This window comes from Ranitomeya variabilis, chromosome 5 (genome assembly GCF_051348905.1).
Source record: "Ranitomeya variabilis isolate aRanVar5 chromosome 5, aRanVar5.hap1, whole genome shotgun sequence".
NCBI lineage: Eukaryota > Metazoa > Chordata > Amphibia > Anura > Dendrobatidae > Ranitomeya > Ranitomeya variabilis.
Genome location: NC_135236.1, coordinates 55,193,856 through 55,219,093, shown reverse-complemented (window position 1 = coordinate 55,219,093; position 25,238 = coordinate 55,193,856). Strand labels below are relative to the sequence as shown.

Here is a 25,238-nt window from a genome sequence, read left to right as displayed (position 1 = left end):
AGCCCCCCATAGAATGTAATGCAGGCAGGCAGTCCCCATAGAATGTAATGCAGGCAGGCAGCCCCCATAGAATGTAATGCAGGCAGGCAGCCCCCATAGAATGTAATGCAGGCAGGCAGCCCCCATAGAATGTAATGCAGGCAGGCAGCCCCCCATAGAATGTAATGCAGGCAGGCAGCCCCCATAAAATGTAATGCAGGCAGGCAGCCCCCATAAAATGTAATGCAGGCAGGCAGCCCCCATAGAATGTAATGCAGGCAGGCAGCCCCCATAGAATGTAATGCAGGCAGGCAGCCCCCATAGAATGTAATGCAGGCAGGCAGCCCCCATAGAATGTAATGCAGGCAGGCAGCCCCCCATAGAATGTAATGCAGGCAGGCAGCCCCCCATAGAATGTAATGCAGGCAGGCAGCCCCCCATAGAATGTAATGCAGGCAGGCAGCCCCCCATAGAATGTAATGCAGGCAGGCAGCCCCCATAGAATGTAATGCAGGCAGGCAGCCCCCCATAGAATGTAATGCAGGCAGGCAGCCCCCATAAAATGTAATGCAGGCAGGCAGCCCCCATAGAATGTAATGCAGGCAGGCAGCCCCCATAGAATGTAATGCAGGCAGGCAGCCCCCATAGAATGTAATGCAGGCAGGCAGCCCCCATAGAATGTAATGCAGGCAGGCAGCCCCCATAGAATGTAATGCAGGCAGGCAGCCCCCCATAGAATGTAATGCAGGCAGGCAGCCCCCCATAGAATGTAATGCAGGCAGGCAGCCCCCATAGAATGTAATGCAGGCAGGCAGCGCCCATAGAAAGTAATGCAGGCAGGCAGCCCCCATAGAAAGTAATGCAGGCAAACCCCCCCCCCCCCCCAATAGCTCCACAATCCAGTCATCACTCATTGATAAAAAAAACAAACAAACACACTACTCACCTCTCTCCTCGTGCCCCGCGCTGCTCCTGGCTCCGGCCTCAGCAGTCGCAGTCTGCCCGCCCGGTCACACAGCAGGTGCGCGATGATATGACGTCATCGCGCACCCGCAGTGTCAGCAGCAGGCAGAGCGGGGAATGATGGGAGAGGAAGCGTCAGCGGACGCTCTCTTCTCCATCATTGCATTCAACTGTACCGGCGTCTATGACGCCGGTATAGTTGAATGCGGGGCTGGGAGTGTGCCGCGACAGCGTGGGGAGTGTGCCGACAGCGGGGGGAGTGTGCTGACAGCGGCACATTCGAGCGGCCCACTACTGCCATCGGCCCTTCTGGCATTTGCCAGAACTGCCCTATGGCCAGTCCAGCCCTGGTGGGGAAGGATGATATAAGGGACTTATTATGAGTTGGGGGCGGTGGAGAGCGCGATATGGGACTTAAAATAAATTGAATGGTGGGGGAAGCTACTAACAGGGACTCATAATGAATTGGGGGTGGGGGAGAGCATTACCAAGGACATGTTGTGAAGTAGGGATAGAGGAGAACACGATACAGGGACTTGTAGTGACTTGGGGTTCAGGGAGGCTGTTATCGGGACTTATGATGAATTGGGGGCGGTGGCGGATGCCATAAGGGACTTTTAATTAATTGGTGAATGACGAAGTATTACAGTATATCAGGGACTTATAATGATAATAACTAAAACTAGTGACTGAATACCACCGTACCATGAACATATAATATCTAAATACCGCCAAACTATGAAAACATAGTAACACCAATTACTGACTGAATTCCGGCACACTATGAACATATAATAACGCCAAATAGTTTTTGCGTACCGTGAAATTATGAAAATATAGTAATGCCAAACAGTGAGTATAATACCACCATATAGTGACTACATAATAACAAAAAAGACTAATATGACTATATGGAGTAATCTCCAGGGAAGCAGCTGACTAGATATTAATCCTGGAGTTTATCCTTCAAATTTCTTTGCTTTTTCTTTTGACCTTTAGTGAAGTAAAGTGTTACATATGACTCTCAGCCTGACATATGTAACATACGGCTCCAATACCCCTGTATAAATAATTATTCCCTGTTATCAGGATTAATACTTTTTCTTCTATTTTCACCACCTATTCAGTCTCCTGGGAGACTGTCAAAAATTGCCATGCTGACTGTTTTTTCTTTAAATTTCACACTGTATGGCTATGTTCACACGCTGCGGGTTTTGCTGCGGACCCGCAGCTGTTTTGCAGCTGCGGGTCCGCATCCTTTTTCCATGTAGGTTACAGTACAATGTAACCTAATGGAAAACAAAACCCGCTGTGCCGACGATCCTTTTTTTCTGTGGAAAATCCGCGCGGATTTTCTGCAGAAAAAAAGGACCATGTCACTTCTTGGTGCAGAATCGCAGCGATTCTGCACCCATAGAAATGCATTGAACCGCTAACTTCCCGCATGGGGCTGTGCCCACGTTGCGGGAAGTTAAGCGGATAATGTGCCGATGGTACCTGGGGTGGAGGAGAGGAGACTCTCCTCCAGGCCCTGGGAACCATATTTGGGTGTAAAAAAAAGAATTAAAATAAAAAATCATGCTATACTCACCTCTCAGCGCTGCACACGGCGTCCGGTCTCAGTTGGATTTGATGAGAAAGAGCCACCAAGACTAGTCAGAGGCAGAGAAGTACATGGGATTCCTCTGTTCAAAGGAATTATCTCAGACTCTCTGAAGCCAGTGGTCAGTGATAAATATTGGGATTTGCATCTATCCAATATTTATGAGACATATATTTTCGGCATCATAGTGAAAGGACGAACATAACGCATTCACTCCACTGTAAGGCTACGTTCACACGATCCGTTTTTTGCTGCGGATCCGTAGCGGAATTGCAGCTACGGATCCGCAGCCGTTTTCCATGCAGGGTACAGTACAATGTTACCCTATGGAAAACAAAACCCGCTGTGCCGACGATCCTTTTTTTCGCTGGAAAATCCGCGCGGATTTGCCAACGGAAAAAAGAAGTACCATGTCAATTCTTTCAGCGGATTCCGCTGCGGGTTTCCAACAGCACCAATAGGAAACTGCAGTTGGAAACCCGCAGTGGAATCCGCAGAAGAAAAAGGACACAAATCCGCCGAGAGAAGCACCGCCGTTTTCCACTGCGGATTTCCCCGAAAAAGGACCGGAAAAATCCGCAGTGAAAAACGGATCGTGTGAACGTAGCCTTAGGCCGGCCGAATGCCTTCAATATAATAATGGTCTGATGGATGATGCTATCCATGCCATGTTTCATCTCTATAGAAAGGTAAAAAATCGTGATAGAAAACATGACAATATCTCTTGCCTGAGACCTCCAGGGGCGAAGATATCCTGATAGTTGGGGATCTCAAAAAGTTCTAAAAGACCTAGCACATCCCACAATGAGCCCCTATATGCACTCACCAAGGGGAGGTATATGGGTGTAACCTTGATCTAATAAAAAGCAAAGTTTGGGCTTTTGTTGTCTGTTCTGGAAGAAACAGTACTCCGTTTTTCTCTAAGGAGCACCTTTTTCCGCTAAGCCCTGATTCATTTCTGTGACACAGGTTTAGTACTTTTGTTTAATCATAACTTTTATGTTATGTAATTGTATATACCGTATTGTTTAGTTCCCATTTTGTATATATTTATAAACACTGCCTATGTTTCTGGAGTAAATATATAAAATGTAATAACTGTTCCTTTTGCTCTGTAAACCACACCCTGAAGCCATATGCTACATGTAACAGGTGTTCACTCAGCCTGTATAACCACTCAGCTAGTGGTTCCATATTTGTTATTGTGGAGCTGCCAGTGACTATTGGGGGTATATATATATATATATATATATATATATATATATATATTCCATGCCTCGGAACTGGAGGTGTATAAACCATACTCTCACTGTGAGTTCCCCAATAACCGGCCTAGTAGTGGAAGCAGCCTCAGCCTTGTCTGTCACTTGTCAGACAATTGCGTAATTTGAATATTTGAGGCCAAGTTCACACTGGGCGTTTTTGCTGCTTTTTTTTTTTAATGCGTATTTTCAATGCAAATTTTCAACTGCGTTTTACAGCACCAGCAAAGCCAATCTCCTGCACACACATTGGGTTTTCTTGTCATCGGTATTTTGTGTTTTGGGTGTTTTTTGGACATAGAGCATGTGTCACTTCTGTCAGCGTTTGTCATCTTTTGCTGCGTTATTCTGCACCAAATCCTGATTTTCTGGAATAGGACTTTATTTTTTCCAACACTAAACTTTATCGAGCATGGACGAGAGACAAAAATGCCACAAACAAAAGCATGCTTGTTTTTTTTACGGCTTCGTTCCGGCCAAGGGATCAGGTTTTGCTTTAGAAATTTAAAAAAAAAAAAAAACGTTGGAAAAAAAACAATACGCCTAGTGTGAACTTAGCCTCATTGTTTAGTTGTCCTGATTGCAGATGATGTAGTTGAGTCCTCCTGAAAATTGGTGGCAGAGGTGCGATCTCTCCAACTGTTCGGTATGGGCCGTGATAATTACAGCCGGTGGCCGGGACTCAATGCAGAACAAGTATGGCGACCGCTCAGAATCATGGGTAAAAGGTCAGAAAAGGATCAGCCGCAGGGCATTATGGGATACACTAGAGGAGTACAAACATGGCAACCATACAAAAACATAGTCAAGACCCATCAGCCGCAGAGTATTATGGGATGCAGTTTCAGGAGTACAAACATGGCTCACAGGTGGACTCATGATAATACAAACATGGATACTACAGATAATTAACTAGTTCTACACCACAACACTTAAATCTGTCTTTTACAATCTACTCAGTCTCCTGGGAGACTGTCAAAAATTGCCATGCTGACTATATTTCAAGCCATCATGGCGGGGTATTGGGAAAAGTTTTCAACTAGCAATAATCACGCCTCGGATAAACCTCATGGGCTATGATACTGCCACTGCGCAAAGCTGGAGACCATCAGTGAGGAGCTGCGGCCTCCGGATCTGGGGCTCTATCTACATTGTGGAGAGACAACGACGTCATTGGGGGGTTGTGGAAGCAAAGGATTCTGGGAGTGGATATGCTAATACACCCCTCCCCCATAAGTCTGCAAGGGAAGAAAAAAAAAGCCCCCCAGGCTGGGGGGAGGGGAGAGGGTTTCTCTCCATCTGACTGCTCTTCTTTTCTGGTAAGGCTGGTTTCACATTTGCGTTTTTTGCCGCTGCGTTTTATCGCAAAAAAAGCATGCTTTTTTTCCCTATATTTAACATTAAAAATGCATGCGTTTTTTTTGTATGCGTTTTGCCGCGTTTGACGACGCATGCGTCGTTTCTATGCTTGCGTTTGGTTGCAGAAATGCAACATGCAGTAATTTCTAGAGGCGTTTTTTTGCCGCAAAAAACCGCATGCGTTTTTTTGCAGCAAAAAAACGTATTGCTGTCTATGTAAACGCATGCGTTTTTAAGCACATGCGTTTGCTTGCGTTTTAAACGCATGCGTTTCAATAGAAAAAAACAAGAATACACACTGATAAGCCACCCCCCACCATCAAGGTGATAAAGGGATCCAAACCCTAACCCTAACCCTAACCCTAGGGATCCTAACCCTAACCCTAACCCTAACTCTAGCTATTTCTATTTATAGTGGGTTTTCTAGATGATTTTGATGATTGGCAGCTGTCACACACTTCTCAGCATGCGTTTCAAAAACGCAAACGCAGGAAAAAACGCATGTAAACGCGTCAAAACGCCGCTTTTTTTTTTACCGTATGAGAGAATGCATGCGTCTAAAAACCGCAGCGTTTGCACGCGTTTACATGCGTTTTTTTCACCACCTGCGTTTGCGTTTTAAACGCTGCGTTTTTAAACGCAAATGTGAAACCAGCCTAACAGAGTTTCACCACCTCCTACTATACAGACTGTGGGAACCTGCCCTTATGTATTAGAGGACTGCATTACCAGGGACGCCCTGCCGGTGGCGCAACAGCAGCTGAGAAGCATTACTGTCATGCTGGGCCATATAATAAGACCAAATAGTGACTGAATACTAAGGGTATGTGCACACGTAGAATGGTCAGGGCAAAAACAATGTGTTTTTCCTGCAGATTTACCGCGGTTTTTGTGCAGATTCCACTGCGGTTTTCTATTTTGGAGCAGGTGTAAAACCGCTGCATTTCCGCACGTTTTTTTTCCGCAGCATGGGCACAGCGTTTTCGGTTTCCCACAGGTTTACATTGTACTGTAAACTCATAGGAAACTGCTGCTTGTGCACAGAGCCTCAAAAAGACAAATATTGACTCAATACCTCCATACAGCATTCAATGACTGAATACCACCATACCATGACCACACAATAACACCGAATAGTGACTGGAAACAGCCAGACTATGACCGTATAATAACAGCAAATAGTGACTGAATACCGCCATACAATGACACACAGACACAATGACTTTCTCCTGCAGTTAGGCCTCTTTCACACTTCCGCTTTTACAATCTGCACAGGATCCGTCAAAATGTTGAAATGGCGGATCCTGTGCAGATTATCAAAAACGTGTGCACTGGGCTCGTTTTTCTGATGGACCCGTCGAGGCTATGTGCACCTGTTGTGTATGCGTCTTCGCAGCAGTTTTCTGCTGCCAAAATGCATACATAACACAACCCAGGTTTAAAAATAATAAAAAAAAGAATAAATCACAATATTCTTACCCAGCTGCCGGGATCATCGCGAGCATCGGTAACGCTGCACGGGACGCCGGAAGGTAAGAATATTGCGATTTTTTATTTTCACATTACATCTTGTCACTATTGACGCTGCCTATGCAGCATCAATAGTAAAGAGAGAGAGAGAGCAAGCGAGAGAGAATTTCCCTGACTGGAAATTCTTCCTCCCATGCTCAGTTTCAAAAGACGGCACCCGTCGCTGGATCCTGTGCCCATAGGCTTCCATTATAGCCAACGACAGACAGAGCAGGATCCGTCGCTGAGCGATTTTCCGACGTGCAGAAAAAACGTTCCTCTGTGCTTTGTCCCCGACCGACGGACAGCAGTTTTCTGACGCATCCAGCGCACGACGGATGAAACGTGTGGCCATCCGTCACAATCCGTCACTAATACAAGTCTATAGGAAAATGCAGGATCCAGCAGAAAAATTAGCTGGATCCTGTTTTTTCAAAACTCGATGGATTTTGACGGGAGGAAAAAGACGGAAGTGTGAATGAGGCCAGGAGCAACTTCTTCTGCTAAGCTCTGATTCATTTCTGTGACACAGGTTTAGTACTTTTGTTTAATCATAACTTTTATGTTATGTAATTGTATATACCGTATTGTTTAGTTCCCATTTTGTATATATTTATAAACACTGCCTATGTTTCTGGACTAAATATATAAAATGTAATAACTGTTCCTTTTGCTCTGTAAACCGCACCCTGAAGCCATATGCTACATGTAACAGGTGTTCACTCAGTCTGTATAACCACTCAGCTAGTGGTTCCATATTTGTTATTGTGGAGCCGCCAGTGACTATTGTGGGTATATATATATATATATATATTCCATGCCTTGAAATTGGAGGTGTATATACCATACTCTCACTGTGAGTTCCCCAATAACCGGCCTAGTAGTGGAAGCAGCCTCAGCCTCGTCTGTCACTCATCAGACAATTGCGTAATTTGAATATTTGAGGCCAAGTTCACACTGGGCGTTTTTGCTGTTTTTTTTTTTTAATGCGTATTTTCAATGCAAATTTTCAACTGCGTTTTACAGCACCAGCAAAGCCAATCTCCTGCACACACATTGGGTTTTCTTGTCATCGGTATTTTGTGTTTTGGGTGTTTTTTGGACATAGAGCATGTGTCACTTCTGTCAGCGTTTGTCAGGTTTTGCTGCGTTATTCTGCACCAAATCCTGATTCTCTGGAATAGGACTTTATTTTTTCCAACACTAAACTTTATCGAGCATGGACGAGAGACAAAAATGCCAAAACTACAGCAAAAATGAAAAAACAAAAGCACTACGGCTTCGTTCTGGCCAAGAGATCAGGTTTTGCTTAGAAATTAAAAAAAAGGTTGGGAAAAAAAAAAACGCCTGGTGTGAACTTAGCCTCATTGTTTAATTGTCCTGACTGCAGGCGGTGTAGTTGGGTCCTCCTGAAAATTGGTGGCAGAGGTGCGATCTCTCCAACTGTTCGGTATGGGCCGTGATAATTACAGCCGGTGACCGGGACTCAATGCAGAACAAATATGGTGACCGCTCAGAATCCTAGGTAAAAGGTCAGAAAAGACAAAGGGATCAGCCGCAGAGCATTGTGGGATACACTAGAGGAGTACAAACATGGCGACCATACAGAAATCATACCAAAGGGATCAGCCGCAGGGCATTGTGGGATACACTAGAGGAGTACAAACATGGCGACCATACAGAAATCATACCAAAGGGATCAGCCGCAGGGCATTGCGGGATACACTAGAGGAGTACAAACATGGCGACCACACAAAATCCTATTCAAGTCCCATCAGCCGTAGAGCATTATGGGATGCAGTTTCAGGAGTACAAACATGGAGCCCACAGATAATTAACTAGTTCTACACCGCACCAATTAAATCTGTTTTTCACCGTCTACTCAGTCTCCTGGGAGACTGTCAAAAATTGCCATGCTGACTATATTTCAAGCCATCATGGCGGGGTATTGGGAAAAGTTTTCAACTAGCAATAATCACGCCTCGGATAAACCTCATTGGCTATGATACTGCCACTGCGCAAAGCTAACCCCAGCACTGAGGAGCTGCCGCCCCACTCCCAGCACTTCTCTTACAGCTCACGGAGAGCCGCTTCCTCGCCGTAAGAATCTGAGGCAGACGGGATTATGGGAAACTTCTAATATGCTAATAACGTCGCTTCTTATCTCCTCCCCTTCCTGTCGCCTCACCAACCAATCGCAGCCTCGCTCTGATGACGCACGGAGGACGTATGCAAATGAGGAAATGCATGACGGGAGATTTCCTTTTCCATTAGTTCCAAAGCGCTTGCTTTTTTGTCGTGTCAATAAAGCTATTTCATATAGAAAAAAAAAAAGTTTGTCGGCGGCTTTACTAAATCGCTTCTGTGTGTGCTTTGTTAATAAAGTTAATCGTCCAAAAAAAAAAAAAAGAAAGAAATACGGCTTCCGTAGGACGTAGTGACGTCCTGTCTCTGAAGAGCAAACCCGGAAGTGTCGGGCAGGGTGTGTTCAGCTCCAGTCAGGCTCGGATGGAGGGGCGGAAGTGATCCCGGCTGATATGGGCCGGTGGTTTCCGGTGGGGCTTCCTCTGGGAGAGAGATGAGGTAAGGTGGACCGTCTGGGCTCCCTGGTCACTGTGTGCTTCTCACTGGGATGGACTGTTCCATTCTCCGCAGGGGGGAGGAGGCTGCTGCTGCACATACGGGGCTGGTTTTCTGGTAATTTTTCTCGTATCTGATTAGCCAGGACCTTGCCTGTAAATGAGTCATCTGTCACCGAGGCTGTAGGACGGTGCATGCTTCTACCATGGTGCAGTCCTTAAAGGGGTTGTCCAGTGTTCAATGACCTTGTAGGACATCGCCTGTACTTCAGGGTTCTCCCTTCTGGAGATATTTAATTATTTGTTCTGTTTACAGCTCGTTGCTATGGAGACCGACCACCTCTGCTAGGCAGCGGAACACAGACAGTGCTTGCGGTGCTTTTCTGCCAAGCTTGTAAGTGCTGCTGTGAAATAAAATCTCTGGAGCACGGTCACCTCCTAATCCTGGTCCGCTTCAGCGCCGTGCTTACAAGCTAGACAGCGGCAGTGGTCGGTCTCCTAGGCGACATTTCTTACTTTACTTGTGTCTGTGTACATATATGTACAGTCATGGGCTAAAGTGTTGGCGCCGTTGAAATTGGTCCAGACAATATATTATTTGTCCCAGAAAATGTATTCCAATTCCCCATGTTTTGTTATACCTATACCCATGTTTTATTTCCTTTTTGTGAATTGGAACCCCAAAAAAACAGAGAAAAGAAGACAAATTGGAGATAATGTCACACAAAACCCCCAAAATGGCCATCTTTCCAATATTGTTTCAAGTATGTGATGCTCGATCAAACTCACCTGTGGCAAGTAACAGGTGAAAGCAATATGAAAACCACAGCTGAAACCAGATGAAAAGGGGAGAAGTAGACTCAGTATTTGCATTGTGAGTCTGTGTGTGCCACTAAGCATGGAGAACAGAAAGAGGAGAAGAGAACTGTCTGAGGACATGAGAACCAAAATTGTTGAAAAGTATTGACAGTCTCAAGGTTACAAGTCCATCTCTAGAGATGTATGAACCAATAAGAAAAATCGGAAGCAAAACGCCAAATAAAATCTAAATACTTTATTAATGATAAACATTACTCATATAAATACAAAAAATTAAAATATGAAGATATTGGTACACAATACAACTGCCCTTCTAGGTGATACACCCCTAATGAATCCTATACATCCCACTTTGTTAACGCCCACTTGGCTAAATACCAACTATTTGTAAAAAAGCCATTATAGCTTAGCTTATACAAGCCTACATAGCATAGAGGAGGCAGACAAAGTCACCCCCAGCCCTGTGTGTAAAAGGCAGATATAGGAAAAACATAAGGCTACTTTTTAATACTTCATTATAAAGTGCCCAGTGCAAGTGCTTAATCCATAATGGATTTAAATGTAATAATATGGGTACAAAATTACCTCAATAGCCTCGCAAGTATAACAAACATGCATTAGTTTACACCAATTTGAATACAATATAAGGGCATATCTGCAAGAGCACTCACTTGATTAAAGCAGGTCTAACCAGCTAAAATAATTTACACAGTAGCAAAAGGTGGACAATGGGAGATCAGCTAAAATAGACATAAGGAAAGGGGTATACGACCTAGTGGAGCAGTCTGGGTCCCCGACGCGCGTTTCGCGTTTCTGCTTCTTCCTGGGGGGTTTACCTTATGTGTGGGCTAGTCTGGCGTGCTTTTATCCACCCATGAATCAGTGGTGGCAGTGGTTAATGCGGCGCTTCCGCCCACGTGTCGGGCATGACGTAAGCCCCTCTCAGCGTCAAGTGACGCCGGCTGCGCACACCTCCATCCGACGCGTCAGGACAGAGGGGCGGAGCCAGCGGCAGTACAGACGCGTCACCAGGGCTACCCATACCCGGAAGTCAGCCGAAGCGCTCACCGCTGCAGAAAGCCTGAACTTATCAGTGTTCACTACTCTACAGCATACATCATATGTATTTAAGTTGATGTTACTACCTCAGTTTCCTAAATAGCATCACAGTGATAAAGAAGGGATTGCCCATAAATACTCATATGTCTTTTTGAAGTCCCATAGACTAACAGAGTCCAGCCCTGCATGCAATAAATAAATAAATAAGTACGGTAATTATCTATATTACCGATTAGTGATAAGTGCCTACAAAAACTATATAGAAGACTACTATAAAATATTAGATGAGTGATAAAAAATAATAACTAAAGTGAATCCTAATATGATGTGGTTTAATATCAATATACATATGTATAAAGTGGGGAAAATGAGTATATCAATACCTGAGATTTTCCATTTATTTACCTGATCTCCAAAAGTGCACAAAATGCCACTGCCTACAAATTACAGCAGACATAGTGAACAAGAATACAAATAAAAGCATATACATACATAAATAACTAAAACATCAAAGGGCCAATATAGTGGGCCTAAAGTGTTTAACATATATTATACAATAAAAGAAACTGGAAAGATCATATGGGCAAACATAATGACAGTTCAAATAGCAATTTAGTACTTCAGCCAATGCAGCATCTGGACGGTTAATTGTTACAATAAGTCCATTCCAATCAGGGCCTCGTATGCACATAACTCCCCTTTCAGCCTGGTTGCTAGATGTTAATCAGGATTACTGGAGACACTGACATCTCTAGAGATGTTGATGTTCCTTTCTCCTTGTTGCGCAATATAATCAAGTCTACAACCCAGGGCACTGTAGCTAATCTCCTTGGATGTGGACGGCAGAGAAAAATTGATGAAAGGTTGTAACGCAGGATAGCCCGGATGGTGGATAACAGCCCCAATCAAGTTCCAAAGAAATTCCAGCTGTTCTGCAGGCTCAGGGTGCATCAGTGTCAGCGCAGCCTATCCAATGACATTTGAATGAAATGAAACACTATGGCAGGAGCCCGAGGAGGACCTCACTGCTAACACAGAGACATAAAAAGCTATACAGCAGTTTGCCAAAATGTGTGTGAGTAAGCCAAGATCCCTCTGGGAAAGCGTCTTATGGACAGATGAGACTAAGATGGAGCTTTTCGCTAAAGCACATCAATCTACTGTTTACCGAAAATGGAATGAGCCCTAGAAAGAAAAGAACACAGTGCCTACAGTCAAACATGGTGGAGATTCAAAGATGTTTTGGGGTTGCTCTGCTGCCTCTGGTCCTTGTGGCTTGACTGTGTGCAAGGCATCATGAAATGTGAAGATTACCAAAGGATTTTGGATCGCAATGTAGTGCCCAGCGTCAGAAAGCTGAGTGTGTGTGTCCTAGGTCATGGGTCTTCCAGCAGGATAATGACCCCAAACATATTTCAAGATGCTCCAAGAAATGGATGGAAACCAAGCGCTGGAGAGTCCTGAAGTGTCAGCAATGAGTCCGGATCTAAATCCCATTAAATACCTATGCAGAGAGCTGAGAATTGCTGTGGGGAGAAGGCGCCTTCACATATGAGAGACCTGGAGCAGTCTGCAAAAGGAGAGTCGTCCAAAATCCCAGGTGAGAGGTGCAAGAAGCTTGTGGATGGTTATAGGAAGCGACTGATCGCAGTTATTTATTCCAATGGGTGTGCAACCAAAGATTAAGTTGAGGGTGCAAACAACCCTGTTCAGCCCATTTTGGGGGTTTTGTGTGAAATTCTGTCCAGTTTGCCTTTTTTTTTTATGTCTTGTTCCAAAATTGCTATAAATATATATATATATATATATATATATATATATATATATTATTTTACTTTTTTTTTTTTTTTAAAGTCCTTTTAGGGACTCAACCCTGTAGTTGTCTGATCACTTAAGGCCCCGTCTCACATAGCGAGATCGCTGCTGAGTCACAAGTTTTGTGACGCAACAGCGACCTCAGTAGCGATCTCGCTATGTGTGACACGTACCAGCGATCAGGCCCCTGCTGTGAGATCGCTGGTCGTGTCGGAATGGCCTGGACCTTTTTTCGGTCGTTGAGGCCCCGCTGACATCGCTGAATCGGTGTGTGTGACACCGATCCAGCGATGTCTTCACTGGTAACCAGGGTAAACATCGGGTTACTAAGCGCAGGGCCGCGCTTAGTAACCCGATGTTTACCCTGGTTACCAGCGTAAATGTAAAAAAAACAAACAATACATACTCGCCTTCTGATGTCCGTCAGGTCCCTTGCCGTCTGCTTCCTGCTCTCACTGACTGCCGGCCGTACAGTGAGAAGTGAGAGCACAGCGGTGACGTCACCGCTGCGCTCTGCTCTCACTGTACGGCCGGATCTCAGTCAGAGCAGGAAGCAGACGGCAAGGGACCTGGACACCGAAAGGCGAGTATGTACTGTTTGTTTTTTTTGGTAACCAGGGTAAACATCGGGTTACTAAGCGCGGCCCTGCGCTTAGTAACCCGATGTTTACCCTGGTTACCCGGGTGCTGCAGGGGGACTTCGGCATCGTTGAAGACAGTTTCAACGATGCCGAAGTCGTTCCCCTGATCGTTGGTCGCTGGAGAGAGCTGTCTGTGTGACAGCTCCCCAGCGACCACACAACGACTTACCAACGATCACGGCCAGGTCGTATCGCTGGTCGTGATCGTTGGTAAATCGCTTAGGCTACGTTCACATTTGCGTTGTGCGCCGCAGCGTCGGCGCCGCAGCGCACAACGCAAACGAAAACGCGGCAAAACGCACGCTAAAACGCTGCGTTTTGCGCCGCATGCGTCGTTTTTGGCCGCAAGTTGGACGCAAAAAAAATGCAACTTGAAGCGTTTCTTGCGTCCAACGCTTGCGGCCATGCGGCGCAAAACGCAGCACAACGCATGTCCATGCGCCCCCATGTTAAATATAGGGGCGCATGACGCATGCGGCGCCGCTGCGGCGCCCGACGCTGCGGCGCTGACCGCAAATGTGAACGTAGCCTTAGTGAGACGGGGCCTTTACTCTCATCCATGTACTGTGAAACTGTTGGTCTCCTGTGGAGCTCAGACAATGAAGGAGGCCCTCGGCTGCAGGGCGCCGACTCCCATGGTAATCCATCGGTGGCACGGGTGGGCCGATGGCGGCAGCAGTCATGCAATCTAAAGACCGCCATCACAGATTAACAGTGGCATTTCAATGGTTAACAGCAGCTTTCAGAGCTCAGCTAAGACCCAGCTATGTAATAGAGCCACCATCTACCGCGTGTGCAGAGGACGCAGCTCCTGAGCCCCCGCCACACACAGTCACCCCCGCAATGATATACAGTTACACCATGTAGTGTCTTCCCATCTCTGTAAGTGCTGAGGATTGTGGGGGGCGCAGGGTCACATCCCCTGCCATCCCTCAGTGATATGATGAGGATACTCGGCTCTTCTCTCCCCAGAGTGGCTCCGGTCATGCTCTTCCCCTCCAGACAGGATAAATGAATTCCGTCTCACCAGCGGCCACTCAGTACGGCAGCCCGGAGGGCCGACGACGCAGGAACCTGAGTGGCCGCCATGATCCTCCTCAGATGGGGTACCAAGGAGCAGGACGAGACCGGGCGACGGATGAGGTGGATAAAATAAAGAGCAAGCTACAGACCGCGTGGAACAGTGTGAAGTACGGTAAGATATGGCAAGAGGAGCCACCACTGTATCTGGGAAAGCTGGGTGCAAGCGTTAGAGCAGCTGCTACAGACAAGCACCCAGCTTTCCCAGTGCTGTCACTGTAGAACAATGAGGGCGACCAGATTGGTTGTCACCCAGCTTTCCCAGACCTGATATAATAACATCCTGTGATTTTGTGTTGTAGGATGGACAGTGAAGATGAAGACTCAGTTCAGTCGCTCGACCCCCTTAATTTTGCTGAGCAAACACTACTACTTTGGCTATGAAGGTGAGAGCAAAGTAGCCTCCCCTCCCATTCTATCGGGACATAGCCTCCCGTCCCTTATTATCAGGACGTAGCCTTCCCTCCTCTATCAGGACGTAGCCTCCCCTCCCCTAATATTGGGACATAGCCTCTCCTACTATTGGGACGCAGCCTCCCCTCCCCTCTCCTACTATTGGGACATAGCCTCCCCTCCCCTACTATCAGGACGTAGCCTCCCCTCTCCTAATATCGGGACATAGCCTCCCCTACTATCGAGACGCAGCCTCCCCTCCCCTCTCCTACTATTGGGACATAGCCTCCCTTCCCCTACTATCGGGACATAGCCTCCCCTAATATCGGGACATAGCCTCCCCTACTATCGGGACGCAGCCTCCCCTCCCCTACTATCGGGACGCAGCCTCCCCTCCCCTACTATTGGGACGCAGCCTCCCCTCCCCTCTCCTACTATTGGGACACAGCCTTCCCCTACTATCGGGACATAGCCTCCCCTCCCCTCTCCTACTATTGGGACACAGCCTCTCCTACTATCGGGGCGCAGCCTCCCCTCCCCTCTCCTACTATCGGGACACAGCCTCCCCTACTATCGGGATGCAGCCTCCCCTCTCCTACTATTGGGACATAACCTCCCCTCCCCTACTATTGGGACATATCACATAGGAGCCACATTAGACCTTCTTTTGTAAGTCTTATTATCCCTGGTGGTGTAGAGTACAAGAGGGGGTTAATGACCAGGTTGGAAAATAATTCATATTTAATTTCCTGGTTGGCTAGAGCAGAATTGAAGTTACTATTTGGATTTCTGGTGAGCTAGAGTTGAAGTGCAATTGAATATCTCGTGTCTAGGTTTAAAGACTGGTTGATATTTCAATCCCTGGTGGTCTAGGGGGTTGAAGAAGGTAATTTGTTTTGGTCTAAGACAGAAAAGAGGAAATATTTTATTCTCTTGTGCTCAGTGAATGACGGATAACAGGATATGTAGCAGTCAGAGATTAATATTTTAATCCCTGGTGGTCTAGGGTTTAAGAGGGAGTAAATATTTAGGTCAGAAATACAGTTGATATTTTCTGCTACACAGCTAGTGGATGGACAAACATATCAGCCTGTATGACTGAATGCTGGCATAAATGCAGTCTATTTTCCAGGTGCCGCACTTTCAGTATTGCAACGGGGCAGCTCCATAATGCTACAGATTAACCCTATGACTGTAGGTTAATAGCGTTATCCGACTTGTCAGGTTCCCTTTAAACAATAGGTACTGTATATACTCGTGTATAAGCTGACCCACGAAAAACAGGGAAACGTATTGACTCAAGTATCAGCCGGGTACGCATTGTTCCCTTATCCCCATCCTTGCCTGCACGGCTCCTTATCCCCATCCTTGCCTGCACGGCTCCTTATCCCCATTTTTGCCTGCATGGCTCCTTATCCCCATCCTTGCCTGCATGGCTCCTTATCCCCATCCTTGCTTGCAGGGCTCCTTATCCCCATCCTTGCCTGCATGGCTCCTTATCCCCATCCTTGCCTGCATGGCTCCTTATCCCCATCCTTGTCTGCACGGTTCCTTATCCCCGTCCTTTTCTGCACGGCTCCTTATTAACATCCTTGTCTGCATGGCTCCTCATTCCCGTCCTTGTCTGCATGGCTCCTCATCCCCGTCCTTTACTGCATGGCTCCTCATTCCCGTCCTTGTCTGCATGGCTCCTTATCCCCATCCTTGTCTGCATGGCTCCTTATTCCCATCCTTGCCTGCATGGCTCCTTATCCCCATCCTTGTCTGCATGGCTCCTTATCCCCATCCTTGTCTGCATGGCTCCTTATCCCCATCCTTATTCCCATCCTTGTCTGCATGGCTCCTCATCCCCGTCCTTTACTGCATGGCTCCTCATTCCCATCCTTGTCTGCATGGCTCCTTATCCCCATCCTTGCCTGCATGGCTCCTTATCCCCATCCTTGTCTGCATGGCTCCTTATCCCCATCCTTGTCTGCATGGCTCCTTATCCCCATCCTTGTCTGCATGGCTCCTTATTCCCATCCTTGTCTGCATGGCTCCTTATTCCCATCCTTGTATGCATGGCTCCTTATTCCCATCCTTGTCTGCATGGCTCCTCGTCCTTGTCTGCACGGCTCCTTATCCCCATCCTTGTCTTAACGGCTCCTTATTAACATCCTTGTATGCATGGCTCCTTATTCCCGTCCTTGTCTGCATGGCTCCTCATCCCCGTCCTTTTCTGCATGGCTCCTCATTCCCGTCCTTGTCTGCATGGCTCCTCATTCCCGTCCTTGTCTGCATGGCTCCTTATTCCCATCCTTGTCTGCATGGCTCCTCATCCTCGTCCTTGTCTGCATGGCTCCTCATCCCCGTCCTTGTCTGCATGGCTCCTCATTCCCATCCTTGTCTGCACGGCTCCTCATTCCCATCCTTGTCTGCACGGCTCCTTATTCCCATCCTTGCCTGCATGGCTCCTTATTCCCATCCTTGTCTGCATGGCTCCTCATCCCTGTCCTTGTCTGCATGGCATCTCATCCCCGTCCTTGTCTGCACGGCTCCTCATTCCCATCCTTGTCTGCACGGCTTCTTATGCCCATCCTTGTCTGCATGGCTCCTTATTCCCATCCTTGTCTGCACGGCTCCATATCCCCATTCTTGTCTGCATGGCTCATTATTCCCATCCTTGTCTGCATGGCTCCTTATCCCTTTCCTGGTATGTATGGCCCCCATGAGAAAAGCATAAAAAAAACCATCCTACTTACCTTCCCTGCACGCCCTCGCAGCATATTGTTCCTGTGCCAGCAACATCTGCGGCTGAGCGATCACGTGTCCCCGCTCATTAAGGAAATTAATATTCACCTCTCTCCACGCCTGTGGGAGTGGAGAGAGGTGAATATTCGTTACCTTAATGAGCGGGTGGCTGTAACTGTGCGCGCTATAAGAGAAATGAATATTCATTGCCAGTGTGGTGAATATTCATTTCTCTTTAGCCGCAGCTGCCGGCTCCTGCCTCCTATGACCCGCCGCTCCCCCGCCGTCTTCTGGGACAATGACTCGTGTATAAGCCGAACGGGGCATTTTCAGCACAAAAAAAGTGCTGAAAAACTCGGCTTATACACGAGTATATATGATATTTTTCCGTTGACACATTCCCTTTAACTGTCCCATTAAACCATATACAAGTAGGAAATAAATTATCAACTGTAAAATAAGTAAAGACTCTGCTACAAATAGTCACCACCACAGGCCGAGCATCTCCGCTAATAATCATGGGTGTGAAACCTAAGAGGAGTAACAAGAAGACGACTTTCTGTTTGCTGATCTAGCCTCCTTGTTGTAGTTCACTGGATGCTGGGGGTTATCCTTGTACCTGTGAATGCTCCTATGTGTACTCGTGTCCGCCGTAGTGATCTCGCGACACCTGGAAATAGACTTTATTTCCCCCTTAGAGCCGCCGGCTGTCAGTCACACAGGTGGGACTAGAGCGATTATAGTCGCGGCTCACAGCGCTGAGGGCAGTGGGAGGTAATATGTACTTTTTCCCTGGTGGTCCAGGGTACTTAGGTGGGTTTATACCCAGTGGTCTGATGATTTGCTCATCTCCCAGCAGCTTTTAGATCGAGGCAGTCAGTGATTGCGGGGACTTGCTGAAATGATTTATTATTCACTGTTACTTTCTCTTCTGCTCACAGGCGACATTGAACAATTCCAGCGGGATTTCGTCTCCAGGGTTTGGCTGACTTACAGGCGGGATTTCCCTGCCCTGGAGGGGACGCAGCTGACGACAGACTGCGGATGGGGCTGCATGATCCGGAGCGCGCAGATGATGCTGGCACAGGCTCTTCTCATGCATCTCCTCAGCAGGGGTCAGCATCACCTCCTCTCCATATTGTGGCACCGATGTATATTTCTAGTCCAGAACTGCACACAATTATAATGATGATTTTGTCTACAATTGTTTGAGAACGACAGTTATGTTTTGAAAATTTGCTGTGGTAGTGCTGTACAATTGTGTGGGTAATAGATAATTTAATACTGCCCCTATGTGCAAGAATATAACTACTATAATACTGCACCCTATGTACAAGAATATAACTACTATAATACTGCCCCTATGTACAAGAATAACTACTATAATACTGCCCCTATGTACAAGAATAACTACTATAATACTGCCTCCTATGTACAAGAATATAACTACTATAATACTGCCCCTATGTACAAGAATATAACTACTATAATACTGCCCCCTATGTACAAGAATATAACTACTATAATACTGCTCCTATGTACAAGAATATAACTACTATAATACTGCCCCTATGTACAAGAATAACTACTATAATACTGCCCCTATGTACAAGAATAACTACTATAATACTGCCTCCTATGTACAAGAATATAACTACTATAATACTGCCCCTATGTACAAGAACATAACTACTATAATACTGCTCCTATGTACAAGAATATAGCTACTATAATACTGCCCCTATGTACAAGAATATATCTGCTATAATACTGTCCCTTATGTACATGAATATAACTACTTTAATACTGCTCCTATGTACAAGAATATAACTACTATAATACTGCTCCTATGTACAAGAATATAACTACTATAATACTGCTCCTATGTACAAGAATATAACTACTATAATACTGCTCCTATGTACAAGAATATAACTACTATAATACTGCTCCCTATGTACAAGAATATAACTACTATAATACTGCCCCTATGTACAAGAATATAACTACTATAATACTGCCCCCTATGTACAAGAATATAACTGTTATAATACTGCCCCTATGTACAAGAATATAATTACTATAATACTGCTCCTATGTACAAGAATATAACTACTATAATACTGCCCCCTATGTACAAGAATATAACTGTTATAATACTGCTCGCCAAGAATATAATAAAGCTCGGATATGTTCTGTACTGATGAAATTCTCTCTTCTGTTCAGATTGGTCCTGGCCCGAAGCACTGAACACACTTTTCGTTGAGATGGAGCCCCTTCATTCCTCCTCTCCGCACTCCCTTCCTTCTTTCTCTTCTATATCTTCACCGGTTTCTCCTTCTAGTCATCTGTACTGTCGCTCGACCTCCTGTCCCTCCAAACCTCATGTACCAAGCCCTCACCAAGAGCATATCCACAGAGACATCCTGCGGTGGCTGTCTGACTGCCCGGATGCTCCTTTTGGTCTCCATCACATGGTGAAGTTAGGTGGAAGCCTCGGCAAAAAAGCAGGAGACTGGTACGGCCCCAGTATCGTGGCTCACATCGTGAGGTGAGATTTTTTTTATACACAATTTCAGTTTTTGTCCCCATTAGTCCCCTGTTGCCGTACTAGGCCACTTCTCTGCAATTACCCAGTAGTTTGTGCAGGACACCCTCATAGCAGAATATCGCTCCTCCGTCAATTGTGGCAAGCTTCCTAGTAGTCACAGCACATACTTTAGCTTTCAGTAAAAAAAAAAAAAAAAAAATGTGACCCCTCTCCAGCTTCCCCAGTATTCACAGCATGCGACCCCTCCCCAGCATTCACAGCAGGCGACCCCTCCCCAGCTTCCCCAGTATTCACAGCATGCGACCCCCTCCCCAGCTTCCCCAGTATTTACAGCCGGTGACCCCTCCCCAGTATTCACAGCATGCGACCCTTCCCCAGTATTCACAGCATGCGACCCCTCCTCAGCTGCCCCAGTATTCACAGCATGCGACCCCTTCCCAGCTGCCCCAGTATTCACAACAGGCGATCCCTCCCCAGCTGCCCCAGTAGTCAAGGCGGGCAACCCTTCAACAACTGTCTCAGTAGTCACAGCGGGCGACTACTTCCCCCAACTGTCCCATTAGTCACGGCGGGCGACTACTTCCCCCAACTGTCCCAGAAGTCACGGCGGGCGACTACTTCCCCCAACTGTCCCAGTAGTCACGGCGGGCGACTACTTCCCCCCAACTGTCCCAGTAGTCACGGCGGGTGACTACTTCCCCCAACTGTCCCAGTAGTCACGGCGGGTGACTACTTCCCCCAACTGTCCCAGTAGTCACGGCGGGTGACTACTTCCCCCAACTGTCCCAGTAGTCACGGCGGGTGACTACTTCCCCCAACTGTCCCAGTAGTCACGGCGGGTGACTACTTCCCCCAACTGTCCCAGTAGTCACGGCGGGTGACTACTTCCCCCAACTGTCCCAGTAGTCACGGCGGGTGACTACTTCCCCCAACTGTCCCAGTAGTCACGGCGGGTGACTACTTCCCCCAACTGTCCCAGTAGTCACGGCGGGCGACTACTTCCCCAACTCCCAGTAGTCACGGCTGGCAACCCTTCCCCAACTGTCCCAGTAGTCACGGCTGGCGATCCTTCCCCAACTGTCCCAGTAGTCACAGCTGGCGACCCTTCCCCAACTGTCCCAGTGATTGTCCCAACGTCACTTTTATTTAGACTATATTTGGGGGTCCCGGGTACACGTCCCACGCTGGCGTTATATTCCGGACCTTCCCTTGCTGGGCAGAATACCACCAGTGATTTATTGGTGTCCTCAGGAAAGCTCTGGAGACGTCTCCTCAAGTGCCCGAGCTGTCTGTGTACGTGTCTCAGGACTGTACAGGTACGAGGGGCCATGAGTGATGGGACTGAGCAGTGCGACCGGCGCCATCATTAACCCTTTGTATCCCCTCAGTGTACAGGGCAGACGTGGAGCAGCTGCTGGGTACAGATGGTCTGGTCACAGATATGAGCAACACGGGAAGAGCGGTCATCATCCTCATCCCCGTACGTCTCGGCGGAGAGAGCTTCAATCCGGTGTATAAGCAGTGCATTAAGGTAAGACGCAGAGTGCCCCCGCACACCGTGTTATCACCCATGGGGAACGTGCTTAGTTGCGCTGGCAGAATTCTGAATGCAGCTCTGGAGCATATAATTGTCAATCCACTGCATCGTGTGATAAGGAGCAGTGATCATAGCGTGGGCTGTCAGTAATCATCGTCCTAATGGTCTCCTCTTTATTTTCAGGAGTTCCTGCAGATGCCAGCGTGTGTGGGCATCATAGGAGGAAAACCTAAACATTCGCTATATTTCATTGGCTACCAAGGTCAGTAATTCTGCCCCATAACCAGTAGGTCATCTCATCAGTGAATAGGAGCAGAGCTGCAATACCTGAGAACAGCCACTAGGTGGGGTACAAAGCAGATTAGTTACAGCCGTCTCCCTATTTGCGGCCAGGTGATAGTGGGGGTCCCGGGTGCTGCACCCCACTGACCTGATATTGATGACCTGTCCTCTGGGTAGCTATTAGAGATCTGTTTGATATGCATTTTAAAGGGGTATTCCCTCTACTAACACCCCTTTATATAAAAAAAATAAAGATAAATTAGGATCCAACTCCTGTGAACCCTTGCTGTCCCCGCACAGGAGAAGTCACGGTCTCTCACTGAGGAGGGAAAACTGGTCACAATGTACGTTCTATTGTATGGCGTCTCTACGTATTCCTGTGCAGAATGTAACAGGTTTGTTTTCTCAGATAATCATCTGTTATACCTGGATCCACATTACTGCCAGGCGCATGTAGACACCAGCAAGGCCGACTTCCCACTAGACGTGAGTATGGAGATCTGTCTGGCGAACGCAAGAAGTGTATTCAGCAATGTCCTACATACACAAGTACATCACCGTTCCTGTATTATACCCCAGAGCTGTACTCACTATTCTGCTGGTGCAGTCACTGTGTACATACATTACTGATCCTGAGTTACATCCTGTATTATACTCCAGAGCTGCACTCACTATTCTGCTGGTGCAGTCACTGTGTACATACATTACATTACTGATCCTCAGTTACATCCTGTATTATACCCCAGAGCTGCACTCACTATTCTGCTGGTGCAGTCACTGTGTACATACATTACTGATCCTGAGTTACATCCTGTATTATACTCCAGAGCTGCACTCACTATTCTGCTGGTGCAGTCACTGTGTACATACATTACTGATCCTCAGCTACATCCTGCATTATACCCCAGAGCTGCACTCACTATTCTGCTGGTGCAGTCACTGTGTACATACATTACATTACTGATCCTGAGTTACATCCTGTATTATACCCCAGAGCTGCACTCACTATTCTGCTGGTGCAGTCACTGTGTACATACATTAGTGATCCTGGCTTATACTCCAGAGCTGTTTTCATAAACCTGCTGAAGTCTATTTGATAACAGGCCTGAGTAAGTTATCTGATGCTTTACATGAGCTTGGTACTTAGTTGCATCTCACAAGCTTGTTGACTGCTTCCAATAACAACCAGCAGAACTGTGAGTGCAGCTCTGCAGTAAAATGAGAAGATAATATACAATATCTTATGTACATCACGTCTCTGGACTTACAGTAAAAGATCACATTTTGTTAACAGACTTTTCACTGCAATTCTCCTCGCAAGATGTCTATCGTGAAGATGGATCCCAGCTGCACCATTGCGTTTTATGCCAGAAATCGAGCGGAGTTTGGAGCCCTCTGTGACCAGGTGACTAAGGTACCGGATGGGATCTACAGTATATACTGAGCTGCTGACCCGGCTTTATGGCGCCTGCCTGGCATTGATGTGCGTCAGCAGACAGTCCGCTATTGCTTTCTTATCGGCAGTTTTGGAAAGCCGAGTGCCAGGGCTACCATTCGCCATCCCACAGGGCTCGTCAGCAGCGGTTTCATTTATTCCCTGCACTTTAGGGAAACATTTTGGGGGGCTCCTCACTTTTCCCTCTCCCCTCTAGGTGTTAAGCTCGCCGTCCGCAGAGGAGAAGTACCCCGTGTTCAGCATCGCGGAGGGTCACGCTCAGGAATTCTACGTGCCGGAGATGCTGCCGCGCTCCTCTTACCCCCTGGCTCATCGGAGCAGGGGGGCGATGGCGAAGAGACCCAGCTCAGATGAGTTTGAGTTCCTGTAACACGGGGACCTGCTGTACGGGGGGGCCACACTTCTCTGAACTTTGCTGTTACTGATCTTTTTACACTTGTCGTTATGTAGTGAATCACTGTCGGGTCAGCTGAGACCTGTGACCATGGAGAACCAAACACACACAGGGCTGCGTGCTTCCACTCATGGCCATGGGCGGTAATACAGCTAAACTGCAATACCGCACCCTGCCTCCTGCACAAGAGTGGCGCTGTTTCTGCAAATTAATGGTTTCTCTCATCTCCCAAGTCCTCCTCCTTCAATAAGCTTTATACATACACTAGCGGGGGGATCGAACCTCGAACCCTCCACTAAGAAGGGTCAGCTGAGACGTGGAAGCAGCAACGAATCAGGGCATAGCACTCGTTTTGGGGGGGTAGCAGCATTTGTGCCGCTGCAGTCGAAGTTTTAAACTTTTGGGGTTTTTTTTAAGCTCACCCCCATGAACTGGCCAGTTATAGAGAATAGGTCACTGTGAAGAGGCAGCTAGTCAATCCCCCATTGTAAAAGGGGGACCCCATGGGGTTAGCCAGGTCCTCTAGGGGAGTTTAGTCTAGGGGACGGGGTCCTTCTTAAACTTGGGGAACTGTATCACGGGCAATTTGCCCGATAGATCTGCTGGATGTGGACTGGTTTGTGGCAACCTGCACTCCATATACAGGCCACAGACCACCAGGGGTATCTGCAGGGATCAGCCACCCCCCCACCATGACAGGGGCATCACACGTGGGGGGGTCCTGCTGCTCGTGGTACTGATCGGCCCGGGATGGTTCACAGTAATTAATGCACTGTACTTGTAACTCCGTTGTTATGTACCTTTATTTCTGAGTGTCCCCTAGGGCATTTATAGACCACCTTACATAGGGCCTGCCTCTTCTCCTACACTTTGTTATTCCTCCTGGAAACATACGGCCGAATTGAAAACCAGGTCTTATAAATAGGGTTCTTCCCAAAACTGATCGGTCAGTGTCGGTGTGTAAAATCACCCCCTATCGATGGTGGGTAGAGTCATACATTGCCAGGAGGCACAACACAGGAACAGGAATAATCCGAGCACACAGACTCCGTCCGAGCACACAGACTCCGGAGACTGGTCTGGGAGGGAGCAGCGGACGGATCTTACTCTATAAATGCCCTAAACTGAAGGAATCTCTGGAGACGAAGCCTCAAACTGGAATATAACGTCTGTATATTGTGGAAATCGCTTTATGATCGGGGGAATAAAGTCTTTTTTATTAATAAA

At 47.1% G+C, this 25,238-nt stretch overlaps 1 protein-coding gene, 1 long non-coding RNA gene and 2 other non-coding genes across 5 annotated transcripts; 1 reads left to right on the top strand and 3 right to left on the bottom strand.

Moving 5' to 3' along the window:
* Window positions 1-4,767: 4,767 nt before the first annotated feature.
* LOC143777406 (U4 spliceosomal RNA) lies at window positions 4,768-4,907 on the bottom strand. Its single transcript, XR_013216141.1, has one exon. It is a non-coding gene; the product is annotated as a U4 spliceosomal RNA (small nuclear RNA).
* A 3,121-nt stretch (window positions 4,908-8,028) lies between these two features.
* LOC143774436 (uncharacterized) lies at window positions 8,029-8,857 on the bottom strand. The gene is made up of 2 exons (XR_013215531.1): window positions 8,750-8,857; window positions 8,029-8,196 (listed from the first exon to the last, which is right to left on the bottom strand). It is a non-coding gene; the product is annotated as an uncharacterized LOC143774436 (long non-coding RNA).
* On the bottom strand, window positions 8,562-8,701 carry LOC143777405 (U4 spliceosomal RNA). The gene has a single exon (XR_013216140.1). It is a non-coding gene; the product is annotated as a U4 spliceosomal RNA (small nuclear RNA).
* Window positions 8,858-9,131: 274 nt separating the features above from the next.
* ATG4D (autophagy related 4D cysteine peptidase) lies at window positions 9,132-25,238 on the top strand. Of its 2 annotated transcripts, none has more exons than XM_077262026.1 (11): window positions 9,132-9,258; window positions 14,561-14,783; window positions 14,971-15,054; window positions 18,733-18,906; window positions 20,018-20,342; window positions 21,594-21,658; window positions 21,731-21,873; window positions 22,063-22,141; window positions 22,571-22,647; window positions 23,456-23,575; window positions 23,814-25,238. In XM_077262026.1, the coding sequence occupies exons 2-11, from the start codon at window positions 14,600-14,602 to the stop codon at window positions 23,985-23,987; spliced, it is 1,425 nt and encodes a 474-aa protein (XP_077118141.1). In that variant the 5' UTR covers window positions 9,132-9,258; window positions 14,561-14,599; the 3' UTR covers window positions 23,988-25,238. The 2 variants fall into 2 exon arrangements, with proteins under 2 accessions (XP_077118141.1, XP_077118142.1); XM_077262027.1 differs by having other exon boundaries at window positions 9,148-9,372.

Excerpts from the sequence above, each read along its gene's own strand:
- ATG4D (XM_077262026.1), top strand. The coding sequence starts at position 14,600 with ATGAATTCCGTCTCACCAGCGGCCACTCAGTACGGCAGCCCGGAGGGC. Across the intron at positions 22,142-22,570 it reads ATATTTCATTGGCTACCAAG|ATAATCATCTGTTATACCTG; the intron begins GTCAGTAATTCT and ends TTGTTTTCTCAG. Across the intron at positions 23,576-23,813 it reads TCTGTGACCAGGTGACTAAG|GTGTTAAGCTCGCCGTCCGC; the intron begins GTACCGGATGGG and ends TCTCCCCTCTAG.